Source organism: Pezoporus occidentalis, unplaced genomic scaffold (assembly GCF_034315485.1).
Source record: "Pezoporus occidentalis ecotype Australia unplaced genomic scaffold, CSIRO_AGI_Poc_V1 ctg174, whole genome shotgun sequence".
NCBI classification, from domain to species: domain Eukaryota; kingdom Metazoa; phylum Chordata; class Aves; order Psittaciformes; family Psittacidae; genus Pezoporus; species Pezoporus occidentalis.
Window position 1 is genome coordinate 1,496,440 of NW_026913576.1, and position 10,158 is coordinate 1,506,597.

Sequence of the window (10,158 nt, forward strand, 5' to 3'; positions counted from 1 at the left end):
TGCCTGGGATTGCTCTAATCTGGGATTGCCCAGGTGCAGGACCTTGCAGTTGGCAGTTAAACTTCATAAGGTTGGCATCAGCCCACCTCACAAGCGTGTCAAGGTCCCTCTGGATGGCACTCCTTCCCTCCAGTATATCAACTGAACCACACAATTCAGTTTGCTTTCATTCCAGATTGCAAATAAAAAAGAGAAACAACAGCAGTAAGAATTACATAAACTTAAGCATGCGCTTTTATTTTACATTTTCATGGCACGCTTTGATTTGTAAACATTAAATTACTGGTCCTCTTCTTCATATGCTGAAAAATAAACATCAGACATTTGAGAGCTTTACCTGAGATTTGGAAAAAAAAAAGGAGAGATATGCCATCTTTTACCTTACTCACATACAGTACAATTTTAGGAAGAATTACAAAAAGGAATGTTTTCCAAAATAGGACAGTTTCATTTTAACTATAAAGATGTAGAAAATGCATCAAAGCACCTTAGAATGATCAGCCTTACTCAAAGGACGTTGCAAGTCATCATCTCAAACAACTCCATTAATGCATAGCTGAAACACTGCATCAGTCCTGCAGCAGCATGATATCAACGTCATCATGAACGCCTTGTAAAAGTAGTTCGCCTTGATAAGTGATAATCTTCCGTCGTTTTGCAGCCTTAAGAGTTCCCACTAGGGCTTCAAAGAGGTTGGCACACTTTTCATCAGCAAAGAGCACACCAAATTTCACGCTGACTTGTCCATCAGCGTCTAAATCAAAGACACAACATGAAAACACATGCAGATTTTCTTTCAGTTAGGAGATTACTGGGGAAACAAAGTGACATGCCGTCAGAACTTTGAAAGTAAACCCCATGGTGTTTCCCAAGGTACTGGGGAGCATACTATGAATCCTGATGATAAAAAGTAGGCAGAACTCCTGCCTTTTTTCCAGAGACTCATATCAAGGACAATATATCTGCTATGTTTATTTTTACTGATGACTTTCTGAAAGCTATTACCAGCACAGGCTATTCCTCCTCAAAGCATAAGGAGCAAATAAACTTAAAATAATAAAAATGGAGCATTTTCCCCATTTTTTTCACTTTTTAATATTTAAGGTTCACACTGAAAAAGCTGCAATGTGAATTTATTTCTCATGCAAAGCAAGGATTTTACAATATATGTTAAGATTGGCTAGGTTATTCCTAAAAGGCAGATGCAGTCACACAAAATGCAAGACATACATAGAATCATAGAATCATAGAATAGTTAGGGTTGGAAAGGACCTTAAGATCATCTAGTTCCAACCCCCCTGCCATGGGCAGGGACACCTCCCACCAAACCGTGTCACTAAACCATGCACACTTGCTTAGGTTTTGAAAAACAGATAGAACCAAAGGCAATTGAATCAGAACTGAAATATACAAGCAGGTAACACATCCTTTCTGGAGAGGGACTTTTTACAAGGGCATGTAGGGACAGGACAAAGGGGAATGGCTTTAAACCTGACAGATGGGAGACTTAGGGTAGACGTTAGGAAAAAAATTCTTCACTCTGAGGGTGGTGAGGCACTGGCACAGGTTGCCCAGAGAAGCTGTGGCCGCAACATCACTGGCAGTGTTCAAGGCCAGGTTGGATGGGGCTTTGAGCAACCTGGTCGAGTGGAAGGTGTCCTTGCCCATGGCAGGGGGGTGGAACTAGATAATCTTTAAGGTCCTTTCCAACCCAAACCATTCTATGCCTCTGTGATCCACAAATTGCACAAATATTTCTAAAGAAAGAGGACTTTTAACCCTGAAAATCAATCTTAAGAGAAAAAGCTACCTCCTAAGCAAATTCACAGAAGGTTGGCAATATGCCTGTAACTCCTAGATCAGTTCTAGGCATACAGATCAATTCCAAACACCATGATGAATAGAATTGAAGGGTATGAATTCTGAAGTACAGAAGTTACTAGAAGGAGATGGAAGGAAAAGGAGATGCAAGGAAAAAGTGTAGCTTTCTTCTTTGATTGTTGTTGCAAGTGTTGGAAACCTAAAGGAAAGGGTCACTTTGCAGTTTTATTTTTGTGGGAGCTGGATTTCAGGCCAACATTCTCTGTGCTTCATTTAACTTCAAAACAGAACCACATTACAGGATGGGACACAGGGAACACCACAGAGTCCAACATTAAGTGTATATGCATGTTTTCAGGTTATCTGAGCTTGCTTAATTAATTTGTCAAGTTCACACCTTGATATGACTACATCTGTTTGACATGTATGTATAACACAACTACATCTGTCTGTATGGTCAAGAGAAATTACAATACTTACTTCTGGTTCCCAACCGCCGAATCTCCTCAACTAAGAGGCTAACTTCATGTTCCACGTTCATTGTGGTCTGAAAGGTAAATTAAATTTTGATAAAGTTATTAGGAGACCTATAAATCCTTTGTGCTGTCCTGGCCTATTCTCAATTCATCAGGAATGTCACAGCACTTTGTAAATCCAAGTAGCCTGGAGACAGATGGCTCCAGGGCAACTGAGATTTCAACCTTGAATGGACAGAGTGCCTCCACACCTCCATATTGGAGGGAAAGTGACCAGAAACTATGACCTCAGTACATTCTAAACATAAATGTAAGGAGCTAATCTCCAAATATGAGAAATGTGAAAAGGCTGGCGGGGGAGAGAGAGGGGGCAGGGGCAGGAAGTTGTTTCAAAGCAAGAGCGTAGGCTGCCACAGAATCAGAGAATCCTGTTAACATCACAGGTCTTCAGAGGCCTTGCAACTTTGCATCAGTGCCCTCAATAAAAATGGAACATCTTCTATTTTAACACCTCGCTGGGATATGTGGTAGATTTGGTTTTTTAAACCACGCTACAGCTTTACAGTTATCCTGGCAAGACATTTCCGACATCCATCTGGTAACAGCAGGTAGATGCACGCAGTGCCTGAAAGGACAGCAGCTACCACGTATCTGCTACCGAGAGCAGAACTGAACCAGAGACAAACTATACAAGGGTCCCAAACCAGCCAACATTTATTTCCATTCATAGTGATCCCAAGGAACTACTACACTGCCAAACATCCTGTGCACCCCCTTTTTGTGAAACACAGCTATTTTCATCAACCTGCACCAATGCCTCGCAACAGTTTGCCTATATGAAACTTGGTAGATGGCAACACTACAGTCACACAAAACACTATTTGGCTATAAAGCACCCAGAGTTGTTAACTGCAGGCACCTGAAACGTGTTTTGGGATTTATGCTGTGCAAAGCCGAATAAACACAATGAAAATGTTACATGTAGAACTCCTTAGGCAAAATCTGGCATCAAGATAAGCACAAGGAACTGCCCTCCCCCCCCCACCCCGGAAGTAAAGCATCAAATGCAGCTTCCACAGGTGCTAAGGATGCAGCTGGGAACAAAGGTGCTAGAGATTTTGCACTGAGTGCCTGAGAGAGCTCAGTGAGCACCAAGACCTTTACTGTGGTTCAAGAAACCAGGATTTCTGCACACATCTGGTAAAGAAGCAGAGTTAAAAAATTGACATCTGGATGCAACACAAACTCTTCCCCTCGTTTCTTTTTTTACTGAGTTAAAACTAAGTGACATAGTTCCACCCCCTGACGCCTGACCTATCCAAAAGGTAAAAAACCTTCGTAACAGAGTCTGACTTTCAGAACCCAAATTCACTAGCAAAAATACAGAATCATAGAATCATAGAATCGTTAGGGTTGGAAAGGACCTTAAGATCACCTAGTTCCAACCCCCTGCCGTGGGCAGGGACACCTTACACTAAACCATATCACCCAAGGCCTCGTCCAACCTGGCCTTGAACACTGCCAGGGATGGAGCATTCACAACTTCCCTGGGCAACCTATTCCAGTGCCTCACCACCCTAACAGGAAAGAATTTCCTTCTTATATCCAATCTAAACTTCCCCTGTTTAAGTTTTAACCCGTTACCCCTTGTCCTGTCACTACAGTCTCTAATGAAGAGTCCCTCTCCAGCATCCCTATAGGCCCCCTTCAGATACTGGAAGGCTGCTATGAGGTCTCCACGCAGCCTTCTCTTCTCCAGGCTGAACAGCCCTAACTTCCTCAGCCTGTCTTCATACAGGAGGTGCTCCAGCCCCCTGATCATCCTCATGGCCCTTCTCTGGACTTGTTCCAACAGTTCCATGTCCTTTTTATGTTGAGGACACCAGAACTGCACACAATAGTCCAATTAAGGTCTCATGAGAGCAGAGTAGAGGGGCAGGATCACCTCCTTCGACCTGCTGGTCACGCTCCTTTTGATGCAGCCCAGGATACAGTTGGCTTTCTGGGCTGCATGCGCACACTGCCTGCTCATGTTCATTTTCTCATCGACCAACACCCCCAAGTCTTTCTCCTCAGGGCTGCTCTGAATCTCTTCTCTGACCAACCTGTAGCTGTGCCTGGGATTGCTCCAACCCAGGCGTAGGACCTTGCACTTGGCATGGTTAAACTTCATGAGGCTGGCATCAGCCCACCTCACAAGCGTGTCAAGGTCCCTCTGGATGGCATTCCTTCCCTCCAGCATATCAACCGAACCACACAGCTTGGTGTCATCGGCAAATTTGCTGAGGGTGCACTCAATCCCACTGTCCCTGTCAGCGACGAAGATGTTGAACAAGACCAGTCCCAACACCGATCCCTGACGGACACCACTCGTTACTGGTCTCCAGCCGGACATTGAGCCATTGACCACAACTCTTTGCGTGCAGCCATCCAGCCAGTTCTTTATCCACCGAGTGGTTCATCCATCAAATTGGTGTCTCTCCAATTTAGAGACAAGGATGTCGTGTGGGACAGTGCCGAATGCTTTGCACAAATCCAGGTAGATGACATCAACTGCTCTACCCCTGTCCATCAGTTCCGTAGCCCCATCATAGAAGGCCACCAAATTGGTCAGGCAGGATTTCCCCTTAGTGAAGCCATGATGGCTGTCACCAAGCACCTTGTTGATTTTCATGTGCCTTAGCATGCCTTCCAGGAGAATCTGCTCCAAGATTTTGCCAGACACAGAGGTGAGACTGACTGGTCTGTAATTCCCCGGGTCATCCATTTTCCCCTTCTTGAAAATGGGGGTTATATTTCTCTTCTTCCAGTCATCGGGAACTTCACCTGACTGCCACGATTTCTCAAATATGATGGCCAGCGGCTTCGCAACTTCATTTGCCAGCTCCTTCAGGACCCGCAGATGGATCTCATCAGGACCCATGGACTTGTGCACAGATTTTTAAGATGGTCTCAAACCAGTTCCTCTCCTACAGTGGGCCCAAGGTCTTCATTCTCACAGTCCCTGCATCTGCCTTCCAAGACTTGGGTGGTTTGGTCAGAGCGTTTGGCAGTGAAGACTGAGGCAAAGAAGTCATTCAGAACCTCAGCCTTCTCCAAATCCTGTGTAGCCAGTTCTTCCGAGAGCTTCCTGAGGGGGCCTACATTCTCCCTAGTCTGTTTTGTATTTGCTATGTACCTGTAGAATCCCTTCCTGTTATCTTTAATACCTCTAGCTAAGTTTAATTCTAACTGAGCCTTAGCTTTCCTAACCTGGTCCCTAGCTTCCCGGACAACATCCCTGTACTCTTCCCATGCCACCTTGTCCTTGCTTCCACTTATTATAAGCCTCTTTTTTCAACTGAATTTTCCTCAGCAGCTCCTTATCAATCCAAGGAGGTCTCCTGGCCCTCCTGCTGCACTTCCTTCTAGTTGGGATGCAACACTCCTGAGCCTGCAGCAGGTGATCCCTGAATATCAACCAAGAGTCCTGATAGCGTTGATATTCACGCTATTGTGATTAAATTGTCAAACTGCCAGTTCTAATATTGCTCATTACAGTAGCATAATTAGCTTCTCAGTAAAGATGTTCTTTTAATTCTAAAGGCTTTTTTTCTTTAACTTTCTAAATTCACATCAATTTAAAATTATTTCACCTCAGCTACATACACTGCCAATTTAGATAGCAATATTTAGAATTAAAAAAATAAAATAGTTCTACATTATTATGCAAGACTTTTGAGATCAGAGAACCGCAGCTGCGTAAGGAGTGAAGAAGAACGAATTCTAGGTATTTTAAGAACACTGAAATATTTACTTTATGCCGTCACATACTGGGCACACCAACTATCAAGAGTGCATGCCAACTACTAAACTCTAATATTTCTGATGCCACTACGCTGCTGGAAGCCAGCATGTTTTTTCCGTACACCTAAACTTTTCGTTACCCGCTTGCAATTCACCTCACGGTGATTTAGCACCAGCACACCTCCGCAGCGCCGCACCGAGCTCTCCCGCTGCAGAGCCTGCCCGTACCGCAGAAGATGGCTCCTCGGCCGGACGGACCGCGCTTGGAGGCAGAGCGCGGGCCCCTTCCACCGAGGCACCCCAAACCCCCGGGGCCTTGCGGGGCAAAGGAGGCCGGGGCTACCACCGCGAAACGGGTCTGCCCGGGAGAGGAGATGCCGCACGCCCTCCCGCCCGCCGCCGCCCGGGCAGCGCCTTTCCCCCGGGGCTGAGGGAAGGACGGCTCCCTGCAGTACGGCCGGCCCGCTCCCGCTCCCACTCCCCGCCGCCACTCACCCGCTGTCGTCGCTGCTATCGCCGGGAGGGGCCTCCGCCAGGCAGCGCGGCGGCAGCGGCGGGGCTGGCGGCGGAAGGCGGAGGCAGGGCGAAGGGGCGGGCGGCGGTTACTCGGACTCCGGTGAGGCCTCGCCCCGCCCGGCCGCTACAGGGGCCAAGCCGCTTCCCGGTGCGGCGCGCTCGGTCGGTTTGGTTTGTGCTGTTGCTGGCCGCAGGAGGGCTCCCCCCGCCGGGACCGTTCTGCCCACGGCATGGAGGGCTGCTGGGCGGCAAAGTGCGCCGGGCGCTCCGGCTTTGGCGCCAGACCCGGCTCTCCCTCGGCCCCTGCGTTCCCACTTGAAGGACTGTGTCGTTCTCCGCCACATAAACGACTTCCAACTTTGTCACATCTACGGATTTCACCAGCACACCGCGTTCTTTTCATGGCAAAGGATTAGTGAGTTTGTTAGGTAAAATGGCTTCCAAGGCCCTTCAGAAACTCTCAACATAATATGCTGCGTTGATTCAGTCACCTTACGTTACTGTACCATGCCTCAAACACTCCATCTCCACTGGCTTCCCCAGGTGACACCATGACACATTCTCTTCTTAGAATTATAGAATCACAGAACAGTTTGGGTTGGAAAGGACCTTAGGATCATACAGTTCCAAACCCCTGCCACAGGCAGGGACACCTCACTTTAGACCAGGTTGCTCAAAGCCCTGTCCAACCTGGCCTTGAACGCTGCCAGGGGTGCGGCAGTCACAACTTCCTTGGACAGCCTGTTCCAGTGCCTCACCACCCTCACAGGGAAGAACTTTCTTATATGTAACCTAAGCTTCTGCTGTTTAAGTTTGAACCCATTGCCCTTTGTCCTATCACTATAGTCCCCAATGAAGAGTCCCTGTCCAGCATCCGGGTAGGCCCACTTCAGATACTGGAAAGCTGCCCACATTTGTTTTCTCCTAGGAAAGCAGTACTCTTTCCAGAGAAAGTGAAGGAGCTAGGTTAACATCACGTACCTTTGGCAGAGTCACATTGCAGTGTATCTAATTTCTCATTCAGTGCCACATCCTTACACGCTTCATTGTGGAGAGAATACAATTTATTTTTTTTCTGTCTTGTATCTCAGTATTTGCTCCTTCTCTTGTCTTTCTTGCTTTCTCTTCACCTCACAGACATCTTTACATCTTCTCTCAAGGACACAGGCATTAAAAGCAAGAGCTGCATTAACTCCTGCAAAGCAGAGAGGCTGCCGCCAACCTGCTAGTCAGAGGCAAGGCTCACACCACATGTCTCTGGAAAATTCTCACTGGCATAGCTCAAGGCATTGCCGTTCCCATCTGTCTCTCCCACCTCCTTATCAGGCATAACTGCCCCTCAAGCAGAGTTGGTATGAGAAGCTATTTCCAGCCCTTGCAATTCACATTTTCATGCATTAGCTTCTGAAGGTGAGGCAGAGATATTTTCTCAGGCTGTGAGCTGTGGCAGTTAGGTCTGTTCCCTTACTACATTCTCCCACCCCTGGTGTAAGGATGAATAAATAGCTAACAGCACCTTAAACCACTACAACAAGCTCTGCTACGGCTTGTTTGGCAGAACCTGCAGCTAGATAAATTGATTTGCACAGTGGAAATGATGCCAAGAAGATCACATTTTTTACCACTTTAGGGATGTGTAACTGGAGACCAAAGCCTTTTGCTTTTCAGAGGGATTTTTTTGATGTTGGTGTTTTTATTAAAAAATTATCTTTTCCTTAGAATAAACACTATTTATCAGTAACAGAATCTTTGGTTAGTAAAAAAAAATAAATAAATAAAATCCCATGCTGCTTTCTGCTCAAGGAGCTATATATTCAACAGCTGACAGTGTATCAAAACATTTTCCTGAACAGAGGAACTGTATTTAACATCAGTAAGGGGTACTCTTTTCAAAAAGCAAACCCTGATAGGAAAACAAGTTAAGATTGAAAGGGCTATGTTCCTGAGTCAATAATGAAATTAATGAAATTTAAATCTGTCTGAATTGAATCAAAAGACAATGGAGAATTCTCAGAAAAATGTAGTATCTGGGAAGATACTCATATGCTGTGTGCATATGATGGCATACTTGCTTACATTAAGGCATAATGCTTTTCCTAAAATCTTCATTTTGTTGGCCACACAATGGTAAATACTACAGTAATAAGGATAGACTTTTACAGAAAATCTGAGATAAACCTTTCAAAAGAGAATCTAATTAGTGTGTTAGCAAATATGGCAAATATTCCAGTTATTTAGCAGCATAGAAGTGCTTATCTTCTGTTTTTATTGTTAACAACATGTTTTCAATTGTATCATGCACATACTCTAGCTTTTTTTAATCATCAGAACACCACTGCATTTGCACAAATAATGTAGACCTTTGCTTTATTGTTATTATGGATATATGGGTTTATGTTTGAGTAATAGATTGGAACTTTTCAGACCCAGTGATGATGAAATCAATGTTAGAAATTCTTTTCTGTTTTGAATTGTAGCCTATAATTTAAAAGAAGCAAATCAGCTATACATCTGAGAAAGATGAACAAAAATCTGTAATTTATAGAATCATAGAATCATAGAATAGTTAGGGTTGGAAAGGACCTTAAGATCATCTAGTTCCAACCCCCCTGCCATGAGCAGGGACGCCTCAACACAAAACCATGCCACCCAAGGCTCTGTCCAACCTGACCTTGAACACCAACAGGGATGGAGTATTCACAGCTTCCCTGGGCAGCCCATTCCAGTGCCTCACCACCCTCACAGTAAAGAACTTCTTCCTTATATCCAATCTAAACTTCCCCCATTTAAGTTTGAACCCATTACCCCTTGTCCTATCACTACAGTCCCTAATGAAGAGTCTCTTCCCAGAATCCCTATAGGCCCCCTTCAGATACTGGAAGGCTGCTATGAGGTCTCCACGCAGCCTTCTCTTCTCCAGGCTGAACAGCCCCAACTTCCTCAGCCTATCTTCATACAGGAAGTGCTCCCGTCCCCTGATCATCCTCGTGGCCCTCCTCTGGACTTGTTCCAACAGTTCCATGTCCTTTTTATGTTGAGGACACCAGAACTGCACACAATACTCCAGGTGAGGTCTCACGAGAGCAGAGTAGAGGGGCAGGATCACCTCCTTTGACCTGCTGGTCATGCTTCTTTTGATGCAGCCCAGGATACGGTTGGCTTTCTGGGCTGCGAGTGCACAGTGCTGGCTCATGTTCATTTTCTCATCAACCAACACCCCCAAGTCTTTCTCCAATAAGTTTTTTATCTTATTTTCTTTTAACCCTTTTTTTTAAGAGGAAGTGCATTTTCTCTGTCTTTTGAAAAGAAAGTGGAATGCAACCAAGTATTGGTCCCCAGGAATACATTAAGAGGTTATCGGCACATGGTATGCTTTCATTACTATTTACGTCACAGCCCTTCTTTCTCATGTAATGTTCAAATAATTCTAGGTAAATAAGTAATCAAAGCCATCTCTTACCATGACAATTAAGGGAACAGTGATGCTGCTGAAGTATGAAAATGAGCTGCTCAGAATCAGGACTATGTGACTGGCTGTGTCCTTATAGGGGCAGCAGAA

The 10,158-nt window shown here is 45.3% G+C and overlaps 1 protein-coding gene across 1 annotated transcript; it reads right to left on the reverse strand.

Annotated features, from left to right (window-relative positions):
* Positions 1-216: 216 nt before the first annotated feature.
* Positions 217-6,690, reverse strand: ABRACL (ABRA C-terminal like). Its single transcript, XM_062614274.1, has 3 exons — positions 6,579-6,690; positions 2,302-2,368; positions 217-754 (listed from the first exon to the last, which is right to left on the reverse strand). The coding sequence occupies exons 2-3, from the start codon at positions 2,360-2,362 to the stop codon at positions 570-572; spliced, it is 246 nt and encodes an 81-aa protein (XP_062470258.1). The 5' UTR covers positions 2,363-2,368; positions 6,579-6,690; the 3' UTR covers positions 217-569.
* Between the last annotated feature and the right edge of the window lie 3,468 nt (positions 6,691-10,158).

Excerpts from the sequence above, each read along its gene's own strand:
- ABRACL (XM_062614274.1), bottom strand. The coding sequence starts at position 2,362 with ATGAACGTGGAACATGAAGTTAGCCTCTTAGTTGAGGAGATTCGGCGG. Across the intron at positions 755-2,301 it reads TCGGCGGTTGGGAACCAGAA|ACGCTGATGGACAAGTCAGC; the intron begins GTAAGTATTGTA and ends TCTTTGATTTAG.